General features: G+C 37.1%; 1 protein-coding gene across 1 annotated transcript in view; it reads right to left on the bottom strand.

The window, feature by feature from the left end:
- ADAMTS19 (ADAM metallopeptidase with thrombospondin type 1 motif, 19) overlaps positions 1–14,301 on the bottom strand; it is a 275,020-nt gene that overhangs the window by 176,666 nt on the left and 84,053 nt on the right. Inside the window, 1 exon segment of the mRNA XM_010852422.1 lies at positions 5,659–5,702. Within this exon segment, the coding sequence (XP_010850724.1) occupies positions 5,659–5,702 (44 nt within the window).

The following is a 14,301-nucleotide window of genomic DNA, read 5'->3' as shown; positions in this document are numbered from 1 at the left end:
TGATGTATAGAACAGTCTTATGGACTCTGTGGGAGAGGGAGAGGGTGGGAAGATTTGGGAGAATGGCATTGAAACATGTAAAATATCATGTATGAAATGAGATGCCAGTCCAGGTTCGATGCACGATACTGGATGCTTGGGGCTGGTGCACTGGGACGACCCAGAGGGATGGTGTGGGGAGGGAGGAGGGAGGAGGGTTCAGGATGGGGAGCATGTGTATACCTGTGGCGGATTCATTTTGATATTTGGCAAAACTAATACAATTATGTAAAGTTTAAAAATAAAATAAAATAAAAAAAAAAAGTAAAGGTCAGGAAAGAAAGATGTCTCTGGATAGAGTAGTGTTTCCTATATTGAAGGAAATATGTCCTCTGAGTTGAGTATATTATATTAAAAAGTTACCATTGTTATTGGCATTAAGACTGGCAAATCCCAGATCATTTCTGGGCATACATTTCATTTCAGCATCATTTCAGCATACAGATGATCCCAGATCATCTGTATGCTGGGGGAAGAAGGGCAAGAGGAGAATGTTGGTTATTTTTGTTTGTTTATTTTAATATCTGTGTATTAAAGTCAAGAAGAGTAGGTGATATGAGTTTAAAAGATACACTAAAGTAATGAACCAACAACAACAACAAAAAAAACCCTCAACTTTCAAAAAACTAAGATCATGGCATCCAGTCACATCACTTGATGGCAAATACAAGGGAAAACAATGGAAACAGTGACAGACTTTATTTTCTTGGGGTCCAAAATCACTGCAGATGGTAACCCAGCCATGACATTAAAGTACACTTGCTTCTTGGAAGAAAAGCTATGACAAACCTAGACAGTGTATTAAAAAGCACAGACATTACTTTGCCAACAAAGATCCGTCTAGTCAAAGCTATGGTTTTTCCATTAGTCATGTACGGATGTGAGAGTTGGTCCATAAAGAAAGCTGAGTGCCAAAGAATTGATGCTTTTGAACTGTGGTGTTGGAGAAGACTCTTGAGAGTCCCTTGGAGAGAGTCCCTTGTAAGGAGTTCAAAGCAGGCATTCCTACAGGATATCAATCCTGAATATTCATTGGAAGGACTGATGCTGAAGCTGAAGCCCCAATACTTTGGCCACCTGATGCAAAGAGCCCAACTCATTGGAAAGACCCTGATGCTGGGAAAGATTAAGGGCAGGAGGAGAAGTGGATGACAGAGGACAAATGGTTGGATGGCATCACTGACTAAATGCACATGAGTTTGAGTAAGCTGCAGGAGATGGTGAAGGACAGGGAAGCCTGGCATGCTGCAGTCAGTGGGGTTGCAAAGAGCTGGACACGACTGAGTGACTGAACAATAACAACACAGATGCACCATGCTATAAAGGAAAGCTGTCTCTCATCATAGAAAAATCTGAGACAGTGATTTCAACTGTGCGGCATTTACTAACACTGATGCTGAACAAATGTGTAACCTGTCCACAGGGAATAAAATGATGTGATAGAACTAGTGCCTACTGAGTGCTGATTAAAAACTAGCTGTCTTTGTGAAATCAGTAATACAGTCTTTGTGAAATCTAATTTAAAAGTGAGGAATTCAAACGTTCAAGGTGTCAAATAATGTGCCCACATTCATGCCTGTAAAAAGCAGCAGAAACTGATTTGAATCTAGATGTCTGACTTAAACATCCATGCTCTGTTCTGTTTCAGAGTTTTCTTCATCTGTAAAGTAATAATGATTAAAAAAAAAATACAGAGTTTCAGAAATTAAATGAGAAAATATCCATGGAAGTGTTTCTCAAGTTATAATGAGCAGTATCAGCATCACATTGCTTTTAAAATATAGGCATTTCTCTCCATGTACAATTAAAATTAATAACCTGAATTCAAAGTTTTTAACTACTGTCCTTCCCCTCTCAGTATACTTAGGAGAGCAGGGGAAATTTTCATGGTAATCATTCAGGCCCATATTATCCAAACCAATAAATACTAAATCCACTTCTTTCCTTTCTCCTATTCTTTCAGTATTTTCATTATAGTATCCAATGTGAAATGAACTGACTTCACATCAGAAATAGATAAAAGAAGAAGGCATATATAGACTTAAGAAAGCATCTGACCAAAAAAAAAAAAAACTCATAATAGTGCATGAATAAATTTACAAATGTGTATCAATAGATATTAAATCAAGACCTAAATCTCTTCTGTTTTGTTATGCTAGAGATTGAGAGCTGTTAAGATGACCAGTAGGCTACACATGCTTATTTAATTTGGGTGACAAATCACAGAGCAGTTTATCAGTACTTCCTTAATAAGAGTAGAAATTATTAATATTGCCCGATATTCTTCTTCTCTTATAAAAGAGCATATAAATATCATGGAAGCTCTATGCCTTAGGCTGCAATTTCCAGAAATGAAAAGCTTTAAATTGGTTTAAATAGAAAGGGACATCTGGGGATTCCCAGGTGGCACTGATGGTTAAGAATCTGCCTGCCAATGCAGGACATATGAGAGCTGTGGGTTCGATCTCTGGAAAGAAATAGTTCAATCTCTGGAAAGAGAAGGAAATAGCAACCCCTTCCATATTCTTGCCTGGGAAATCCCATGGACTGGGGAGCCTGGTGGGCTACAGTCCATAGGGTAGCAAAGATTCAGATATGATTGAGCGTCTGAGCACAGTAAGGATATTTATTGGCTTACACATTCAGAAGCTCAAAGGCTAGACTGGGTCCAAGGCAAGGAGAATGCCATGATTCAACAGTGTCCTTGAAGATAAAGACACCCTTCATCTCTCCATTGTGCAGCGTATGAATTCATATTTATCTGAAGACTAATTTCCTTTGTGACTATACTGATCAGGGTTGCATCCTTTCTTGTCTACATGCAGTGGGACAGATATGACCAAGCTTCAGGCATGACAAATGTTCCTTTCTTCAGATTCACGAGGCATGTTACAGGTCACATGTCCCAAGCATGGCAAGGCCATATGCTGACTGGCTTAGGCCTGAGGCCTAGAGATGATCCCTCTGATGAGCCTGTATGAATCATGACCCATCCACAGAAGCGTATCCTTTTCTACCTGGCATCGTGGCTGCACAGTGGTGGATGTAGGAGTGATAGGGTGGCAACCACCACACCTACTTCACACTAATGTCTTTATAAATCTTACCAGTGTAGGTCTCTAGGCAGAAGCATGGTTCATGTGAAAAGACATTTTATGTGGAGACAGGGACAGGGATGAAAAGTCTACTCTTCTGATTTGGTGGTTAAAAGTTTTCTCATTTAACGTCCCCTGGGGAAAAAATCACATATTTTTACTCTGCTCAAGATTAAATATGAACAAAGACCTCTGTTTCATATTTGGGATAAGAAAAAGAAATGCCAAAAGATACAGAGGGGAAAACTAGAATTTAGCAATGCCAGAGGATACCATGAAGATATAAGCACTCAGAAACAGAGGAGGATATCAGAAAGGACATTAGATTTTTCACATAGTATGCTATATTGAAAACCAATTTTTATCAAGCTCTTAATGGACAAGTGAACAGATCTGGGAAATGGTTACATCACTTTGCTGATGAACCATACATATTCTAATTACACTCATAATTCCAAGTATACCAAGCTTCCTCATTATCCAAATGTGCTTCAACCCAGAATAAATATGCGTGCTATTTTCAATTTAGTCAAGGCTATGGTTTTTCCAGTTGTCATGTATGGGTGCGAGAGTTGGACTGTGAAGAAAGCTGAGCGCTAAAGAATTGATGTTTTTGAACTGTGGTGTTGGAGAAGACTCTTGAGAGTCCCTTGGACTGCAAGGAGATCCAACCAGTCCATTCTGAAGGAGATCAGCCCTGGGTGTTCTTTGGAAGGAATGATGCTGAAGCTGAAACTCCAGTACTTTGGCCACCTCATGCGAAGAGTTGACTCATTGGAAAAGACTCTGATGCTGGGAGGGATTGGGGGCAGGAGGAGAAGAGGACGACAGAGGTTGACATGGCTGGATGGCATCACCAACTCGATGGACGTCGAGTTTGAGTGAACTCTGGGAGTTGGTGATGGACAGGAAGGCCTGGTGTGCTGTGATTCATGGGGTGGCAAAGACTCAGACATGACTGAGCAACTGATCTGATCCGATCCAATTTTCAATTAGCAGATTTAGCAAGATATAAAACATAGTCATAGTCAAAAAGAAATTGGTTTTCCTCATATGAGTAACTGCTTTCTTAAAGCATGCCCATGTGTACATGCTTTAAAGAGGTGGTTACAGACCACAATTATGGAATATATTGCCTGAGTTGCTGATTTTTCTCAGCTCTAATAAGGCAAAAAGTTGATCTGTCTATATTACAAGGTTTTGGGGGCAACATAGCTGTTTAAGCAGAGGAAAAGGTAATTATTTTGAGATAAGCTTTCTTAGTAATCAAATGCTTCCATAGTTAGGTAGATTAAAACTATATATCAAGATTTAATTTCTGAAAATTCAGCCAAGAAAACAGCAGGAAGCAAGTTAGTTAACATTAGGAAGATCATCCCTAGATCTATTCAGCTTTTCCTTAGGTGTCCAGCTTGTTTTACTTTTCCAGTCCTTTCTGAATCAAATATTCCTTTGATTCCATCATCCTCCACTTTATACTATTATAACTATTTTTCACTCATTATCTCAGATTTAATCTTCTGAGGAGGCTGGTAAGAACTTAACAGAACTAGTTAGTTAAAATTATATTTTTAAGTACCACTGATACTTAAAAAAATAGTTTATTCTCTTTTTCCCATTTTTTTATTGTTTGCCTCACAAGAAATAAATGATACTTCAGTAACGGCTAAATTAAAATACTTATTACACTGAAGTGATGAACCCCACATGATATATCAAAACCAGATCAAACTCTTAAATGTATCTTAACAATAACCCAATAGCAATATCTTATTAAACCTATACAGTGTCTTAAAACTAAACATATATAAAAATAGTTATATAATTTTATACATCTATAGTTTCAGCTCTCTGTCTGGATACATGACTTAAAACTATACATATATATAGTTATAAAATTTTACCTATCTACAATTTCATCTGTTTGGATAAGTCAGTTTATATACATGCATTTATACTAGCATAAATGTGGCCATTCTCTGAAAATTAAAAACTGTGGTTTATAGATTCCACTAGCTATACAGATATGCCTTAGGGATTTTAGATATCCAAGACAAAATACAGAAAATTTGCTACTTTATGTAGAGAAAATCCCATTAGTTGGGCAAATGAGATGGACTTTCACGCAGTCTGCAAAAAGCTTCAAATGTATGTAACTCAAAAATGAATCCATTAGTCAACTCTACTAACATTAACATATTTGCCTCAGTTTATGAATAATAACAATTTAATTGAATGCATATATATATTTCTGAGAAAAAACACAAAGAATAACTCATGATATTTTTAAAGCATCATTTAAACTTTTATCCACTATATAGTACACATATGTCTGCAATTTGTTTCACTAATAATTGAATTGGTGACAAGTAATTAAACAATAGGTTGAAAATATACATCACTGACATTCTAAAAATATTTCACTGTAACTAGCACTTTCAAATAATTTTCGACATTTAAACAAATTATGTGTTTAAGCTCCCCAGATCTCCTCCAAAGTGTAAAAATTTTTACATACACTTACCAACAGTATCACATGGTTCATCTTTGTGTACACAGAAATCTTTCCTAGAAAGAAAAACAGAAAATATTGTTTGTTGCACAAAGTCTATGACTTATTTTTAACAGTTATAATGAACAACTGAATGACACTCTTTATCTCTAAGAATTTAATAAAACTGAAAATAGGATTAACTAATTTTTGATTCTAAGAAAATGTGAGAATAATTAAATTACCATACCTTTTACCTGATATAATCCTGAAACACTGTGTCCTATCCCAGGGATCAAACCCGTTACCTGCACAGCAGGCAGATTTTTTTACCAGTTGAACCACAGGGGAAGCTCTTAGACATAATACTATTGCATATGTACTAGACTATAGACTACTAGAAACATAATTTCTGTGTGCACTGGGAAATCAAAATACTCATGTGGCTTGCTTTGTTGCAGTGGCCTGGAACCAAACCTATAATATCTCCAAGGCATGCCTTTAACTCCATTTCAATTTTTGACATCTCAAGTTAGACAGTTTTTTCTAAACCATTAGTGCTCGTTTAGATTTACTTATATATCTGGCAATTTCTTTTCCCAGTAATATCTTGTATCATTACTTTCTAGAGAGACTATTATTCTTTAAGTGTGAGGACCTATGAATACTACTAAACGGCCCCAGACCGTTTCCTTAATTCTCATTAGTCTGCATTTATTCACAGTGGAAGAGTATGGTGACTGTAGAACTACAGGCTGACTTTATCAGCCCTCAACACACTAAAGATATTTCCTTTTATTCTAGCATTTATAAAAAAGAAGTCTGTCATCAACTTGCAGTTTTCATTCTAATCCCAAAGAAAGGCAATACCAAAGAATGCTCACTACTGCACAACTGCATTCATCTCACACACTAGTAAAATAATGCTCAAAATTCTCCAAGCCAGGCTTCAACAGTACGTGAACCGTGAACTTCCAGATGTTCAAGCTGGTTTTAAAAAGGCAGAAGAACCAGAGATCAAATTGCCAACATCTGTTGGATCATCGAAAAAGCAAGAGAGTTCCAGAAAAACATCTACTTCTGCTTTATTGACTATGCCAAAGCCTTTAACTGTGTGGATCACAGCAAACTGTGGAAAATTCTGAAAGAGGTGGGAATACCAGACCACCTGACCTGCCTCTTTAAGAAATCTGTGTGCAGGTCAGGAAGCAACAGTTAGAACTGGACATGGAACAACAGACTGGTTCCAAATAGGAAAAGGAGTATGTCAAGGCTGTATATTGTCACCCTGCTTATTTAATTTCTATTCAGAGTACATCATGAGAAACGCTGGGCTGGAAGAAGCACAAGCTGGAATCAAGATTGCTGGGAGAAATATCAATAACCTCAGATATGCAGATGACACCACCTTTATGGCAGAAAGCAAAGAACTAAAACAGCCTCCTGATAAAAGTGAAAGTAGAGAGTGAAAAAGTTGGCTTAAAGCTCAACATTCAGAAAACTAAGATCATGGCATCCGGTCCCATCACTTTATGGCAAATAGATGGAGAAACAGTGGAAACAGTGACAGACTTTATTTTGGGGGGCTCCAAAATCACTGCAGATGGTGACTGCAGCCATGAAATTAAAAGATGCTTGCTCCTTGGAAGAAAAGCTATGACCAACCTAGACAGCATATTCAAAAGCAGAGACATTACTTTGCGAACAAAGGTCTGTCTAGTCAAGGTTATGGTTTTTCCAGTAGTCATGTATGGATGTCAGAGTTGGACTATAAAGAAAGCTGAGCACCAAAGAATTGATGCTTTTGAACTGTGGTGTTAGAGAAGACTCTTGAGAGTCCCTTGGACTGCAAGGAGATCCAACCAGTCCATCTTAAAGGAAATCAGTCCTTAATATTCATTGGAAAGACAGAGTTGGACATGACTGAAGCAACTTAGCATGCATGCATGCATTGGAGAAGGAAATGGCAACCCACTGCAGTATTCTTGCTTGCAGAATCCCAGGGACAGAGGAGTCTGGTGGGCTGCTGTCTATGGGGTCACACAGAGTCGGACACGACTGAAGCAACTTAGCAGCAGCAGCAGTGTTACATTATGCTATCTACAGCTTATTGTATATTTCTAAACAAGAGAAACAGTACATGTTTCATTAATTTGTAAAAACCTTACTGTTTTTATCAAATGGTATTGCTTTTATTGTGATAAACCTATTGATAAACTAGTTAATTCATTATGGATAATTAAAAATTGGCCATTACCACTCGATACGTTAATATTCACTCTACACAAAAATTTTTCCTTTATATATGACAGATATATAATCCTATTAATACCATTTGCCTTTTTTTTTAACATTGGGAAAAGGATAAGTTTTCATTATTCAATCACTTATTTTCACAAAGCTTGCTAATCATTTCATCCATATAAAATTTGAATTTATTTAAATGTAATCTTCACTTGCAATATACTTCATAGATAAAAAATAATAACTTTCTAAATTATTTTTTTAATTACTATTATTTTTTTAATTTTATTTTTAAACTTTACAACATTGTATTGGTTTTGCCAAATATCGAAATGAATCTGCCACAGGTATATATGTGTTCCCCATCCTGAACCCTCCTCCCTCCTCCCTCCCCATACCATCCCTCTGGGTCGTCCCAGTGCACCAGCCCCAAGCATCCAGTATCATGCATCGAACCTGGACTGGCAACTCGTTCCATATATGATATTATACGAATTTCAATGCCATTCTCCCAAATCATCCCACCCTCTCCCTCTCCCACAGAGTCTAAAAGACTGTTCTATACATCAGTGTCTCTTTTGCTGTCTTGTATACAGGGTTATTGTTACCATCTTTCTAAATTCCATATATATGCGTTAGTATACTGTATTGGTGTTTTTCTTTCTGGCTTACTTCACTCTCTATAATAGGCTCCAGTTTCATCCACCTCATTAGAACTGATTCAAATGTATTCTTTTTAATGGCTGAGTAATACTCCATTGTGTATATGTACCACTGCTTTCTTATCCATTCATCTGCTGATGGGCATCTAGGTTGCTTCCATGTCCTGGCTATTATAAACAGTGCTGCGATGAACATTGGGGTACACGTGTCTCTTTCAATTCTGGTTTCCTCAGTGTGTATGCCCAGCAGTGGGATTGCTGGATCATAAGGCAGTTCTATTTCCAGTTTTTTAAGGAATCTCCACACTGTTCTCCATAGTGGCTGTACTAGTTCGCATTCCCACCAACAGTGTAAGAGGGTTCCCTTTTCTCCACACCCTCTCCAGCATTTATTACTTGTAGACTTTTGGATCGCAGCCATTCTGACTGGCGTGAAATGGTACCTCATAGTGGTTTTGATTTGCATTTCTCTGATAATGAGTGATGTTGAGCATCTTTTCATGTGTTTGTTAGCCATCTGTATGTCTTCTTTGGAGAAATGTCTATTTAGTTCTTTGGCCCATTTTTTGATTGGGTCATTTATTTTTCTGGAATTGAGCTATAGGAGTTGCTTGTATATTTTTGAGATTAGTTGTTTGTCAGTTGCTTCATTTGCTATTATTTTCTCCCATTCTGAAGGCTGTCTTTTCACCTTGCTTATAGTTTCCTTTGATGTGCTTAAGCTTTTAAGTTTAATTAGGTCCCATTTGTTTATTTTTGCTTTTATTTCCAATATTCTGGGAGGTGGGTCATAGAGGATCCTGCTGTGATGAATGTCGGAGAGTGTTTTGCCTATGTTCTCCTCTAGGAGTTTTATAGTTTCTGGTCTTACATTTAGATCTTTAATCCATTTTGAGTTTATTTTTGTGTATGGTGTTAGAGAGTGCTCTAGTTTCATTCTTTTACAAGTGGTTGACCAGTTTTCCCAGCACCTCTTGTTAAAGAGATTGTCTTTAATCCATTGTATATTCTTGCCTCCTTTGTCAAAGATAAGGTGTCCATAGGTGTGTGGATTTATCTCTGGGCTTTCTATTTTGTTCCATTGATCTATATTTCTGTCTTTGTGCCAGTACCATACTGTCTTGATGATTGTGGCTTTGTAGTAGAGCCTGAAGTCAGGTAGGTTGATTCCTCCAGTTCCATTCTTCTTTCTCAAGATAGCTTTGGCTATTCGAGGTTTTTTGTATTTCCATACAAATTGTGAAATTATTTGTTCTAGCTCTGTGAAGAATACTGTTGGTAGCTTGATAGGGATTGATTGAATCTATAAATTGCTTTGGGTAGTATACTCATTTTCACTATATTGATTCTTCCAATCTATGAACATGGTATATTTCTCCATCTATTAGTGTCCTCTTTGATTTCTTTCACCAGTGTTTTATAGTTTTCTATATATAGGTCTTTAGTTTCTTTAGGTAGATATATTCCTAAATATTTTATTCTTTCCATTGCAATGGTGAATGGAATTGTTTCCTTAATTTCTCTTTCTGTTTTCTCATTATTACTGTATAGGAATGCAAGGGATTTCTGTGTGTTGATTTTATATCCTGCAACTTTACTATAATCATTGATTAGTTCTAGTAATTTTCTGGTGGAGTCTTTAGGGTTTTCTATGTAGAGGATCATGTCATCTGCAAACAGTGAGAGTTTTACTTCTTCTTTTCCAATTTGGATTCCTTTTATTTCTTTTTCTGCTCTGATTGCTGTGGCCAAAACTTCCAAAACTATGTTGAATAGTAATGGTGATAGTGGGCACCCTTGTCTTGTTCCTGACTTTAGAGGAAATTGCATATGCCTTAAAAATATTCTGTCCCAACTGAATGAAAGGAAATAGCCAAAAAAAAAAAAAAGAGAGAGAGAGAGAAATTTAATTGAAACAATCAAATTGCCCATCAGCACAGATGGGTCTTAAAATTTATGCCATTTTAGTAAAAAAATTATCTTTCTGAAAATACATGCCAAAATTAGAACAACTCTAGAAAAATGAGCAAAGATGCACTCAAATTTTATCCCATTAATGTAACCACTCAAGTTATCCTAGCCTAAACTTTCAAGTTAAACTAATGGATGGCACTGCCTTGAATATTCAAGGTACAAAACTGAAAACCTTAAGAATCTGGGCAAAACAAGACTGCTGTTAGTTATAACCAAATTGTTTAAAAAAAAAAAAACAAAAAACTTTGATTCTTTGACAGCCACTCTAGTACCTAACCTTAACTATTCCCAACCCCTAGCACCTTTCCACCAGGAAGCTACCTTCCAATATGTCATATTTTCTGGTCACTGCCTTTATTTATTTATTTTCTGGTTCATAGATTTTTTTTTAATTTATTTATTTTAATTGGAGGTTAATTACTTTACAATATTGTAGCAGTTTTTGCCATACATTGACATGAATCCGCCATGGGTGTACATGTGTCCCCCATCCTGAACCCCCCTCCCACCTCCCTCCCCATCCCATCCCTTAGGGTCATCCCAGTGCACCGGCCCTGAGCACCCTGTCTCGTGCATCAAACCTGGACTGGTGATCCATTTCACATATCGTAATATACATGTTTCAATGACATTCTCTCAAATCATCCCACTCTCACCTTCTCCCACAGAATCCAAAACACTATTCTTTACATCTGTGTCTCTTTTGCTGACTCGCATACAGGGTCATCATTAAGCATCTTTTCTAAATTCCATATATATGCATTAATATACTGTATTTGTGTTTTTCTTTCTGACTTACGTCACTCTGTATAATAGGCTCCAGTTTCATCTACCTCATTAGAACTGATGTAAATGCATTCTTTTCAATAGCTGAGTAATATTTCATTGTGTACATGTACCACAGCTTTCTTATCCATTCATCTGCCAAAGGACATCTAGGTTGCTTCCCTGTCCTGGCTATTATAAACAGTGGTCACTGACTTTAAATAACAGAATTTACACACATGACACCCCCCTTCAACTCAAAACCGCTTTTTCAGAGGATCTGAAGTAGACAGTATAGTAAGAGAACCTGAATGGCCCTGGATCATTCAAACTCAGGCAGATACTTCAAGAGTTTTCCTCTTCACCATTTTTCTTGATGTTTGGTTCTTTCATTCTTCCTTTAATTCTGAATACTACACAGAATCTTCTCCATGTATCAAAAAGAATCCAAAAGAACCTCCTCTTGTGTTCAACTTGGTCCACACTGGATTCTGTGACTCAAAACCAACCCCAAATGATATATAAAAATATACCTCCTGATGGTACAACATATCCAGAGACGGAATATAATTACAGATGAAGAGGAATGAAAAAGGTCTGCTGACATTCTTGTAACAAGTAAAAGACCAGACACGGATGATCTAGAAATCAAATTTATCACAAGGACACCATGCCTAGTTGTAGAGGTTGTGCACTGCTTACTTCTAATGCCTCCTTTACATACACAACAATGTAAATGACTCCCTGTACTGTTGTGCAGTGCACAGCCTATACAACAGGATTCATTATGTGCTTCTCACATGCCAAGCACTTGGGAAGAGAAATAAAAAGTTAAATTTCAAAAAGGCTTCTGCACTGAAAGCAAAGAAGAGAATGATATAAAATCACCTCTGTAATGTGTAAAGGGCCTAGGATCAGTGAGGAAGAAGCCTGGGGAACTGTAATAAATACGAGATAGTCCTATTTTGCAACTGCCTTTGCCAGAAAACAAATGGAGAGAGAAACACCCAAAACAGATGATACTGAATAATATGGCAATCCAGAAAATTAAAGAATCACATGAAATCAAATCTTTACCTTAGGGCCAAGAATCATGGAGCATAAAGTATATTCAGATGTAGAGGGAAAGATATTTTATGTGCTTTTTCTAAATGTACATATCATAATGCATAAGGCTTCAAGATGACTTTGATTTACATAATGTGAAACAAGGGACTTCATCTGTAACTAAACAACATGATAAAACTATGAGAAATGCACTGCTTATTGTCAAGGGCACTTAAGAGTCTATCACACAGCCAATTTCCGTTCAGTCAGCAAACAAATGAATAGAGCACATTTTTTTTTCCCCCAAAATTCAAGGTCTTATATCCTAAAGGCCTGGAAATATCTTTTAGTACCATTGAAAGACAAATCATCAACAGCATTCTAAAAACTTCAGATCAGACTGTAATTCTTAATCTTCTTCAACTGTACACTGCTTTTCAGGGGATCAAAATAATGTAATCCCAATTTCATAATATTCAAAGATTGTGAGGGGTAAGGGGGACAGAGATGTGTTTGCTGCCTGGACCTGTGATCAAGTGGATTTGAATTCTCTCATTTTTGGCTCATGTTGGCTCTGTGTGCCTGAAGTCTGCATCACAGAGTTTCATTATGTGAGTTTATGGAAATGATACTATTAGACTTTGGCAACTGGGAAGGTCAATAAATCCTGCTTAAGTTCTGATTTATATTGAAAAAAATGAAATGTAGCCTTTAATTTCCAAGAGTGAAGATTCATCTGAGAATAAGTCTCATTGTAGAATTTTATAGTGCCTTGGGATATACCTATAAATGATTCATTCAAAAATTATTCTATGATTTGTATGAAATTAATGTATTTCTGCCATGTCTCTATTTTATTACCCCTTCTATCTTACTAGCCAATGGCATTATTTTGAAACTAACTTTTGGAAGTATTGTACCAAAAGCATTTTAGTAAATACTGAAAAACAAAAGTATCATTATTAAAATTAAATGCTAAATTAAAGAGTATTTTCAAGATATAAAGACTTGTCTCTTCTCTATAATTTCAAAGAGAAATGTGAAAATTACACTAAGAAATCATGGAATTGATAGTTGGGATAAAATGTTTTGTGTTTTTGTTACTATGAACCCATAGAACTAGGTCAGCTTTAAACTATTTACTTCATTGTGTCACACAGAACAATTTAACAAATAAATGACTGAAGATAGGTTTGGACTGATACATACATTATTTACTTGAGTTGAAACCAAAATTAATAACTGAGCTATTATCTCTTCCTGTAAATGTGCTCACATAACATACAACATTTAATGATGACCTAAGATGAGCATTTGCAAGATACTAGGCTGTTTATGGGAGAAGGCAATGGCACCCCACTCCAGTACTCTTGTCTGGAAAATCCCACAGATGGAGGAGCCTGGTAGGCTGCAGTCCATGGTGTCGCTAAGAGTTGGACACGACTGAGCGACTTCACTTTCACTTTTCTCTTTCATGCATTGGAGAAGGAAATGGCAACCCACTCCAGTATTCTTGCCTGGAGAATCCCATGGATGGAGGAGCCTGGTAGGCTACAGTCCATGGGGTCTCAAAGAATTGGACATGACTGAGCGACTTCACTTTCTTTCTTTCTTTACAAAGCTAAAGATCTGGTTATCTGTATGATTATACCTACTAAAAAGGGATTTTTTTTCTTCCTCGATAACTCAAACCATTCATTTAGACTTTCCTAATCAATGGTGGAAGGTCACTTAGAGAAGTAAACCTTTCCTTACATTGGGCTAATTTTTACTACTAGGGCACTGGAGGGCTTCCCTTGTGGCTCAGCTGGTAAAGAATCCGCCTGCAATATGGGAGACCTGGGTTGTATCCCTGGGTTGGGAAGATCCCCTAGAGAAGGGAAAGGCTACCCACTCCAGTGTTCTTGCCTGGAGAATCCCAGGGACGGGGGAGCCTGGTGGGCTGCCGTCTATGGGGTTGCACAGAGTCGGACACAACTGAAGC

This window comes from Bison bison, unplaced genomic scaffold (genome assembly GCF_000754665.1).
Source record: "Bison bison bison isolate TAMUID 2011002044 unplaced genomic scaffold, Bison_UMD1.0 scf7180017864311, whole genome shotgun sequence".
NCBI lineage: Eukaryota > Metazoa > Chordata > Mammalia > Artiodactyla > Bovidae > Bison > Bison bison.
The sequence above is the reverse complement of the archived record's forward strand: the minus strand, read 5'-3'. Positions and strand labels throughout refer to the sequence as shown.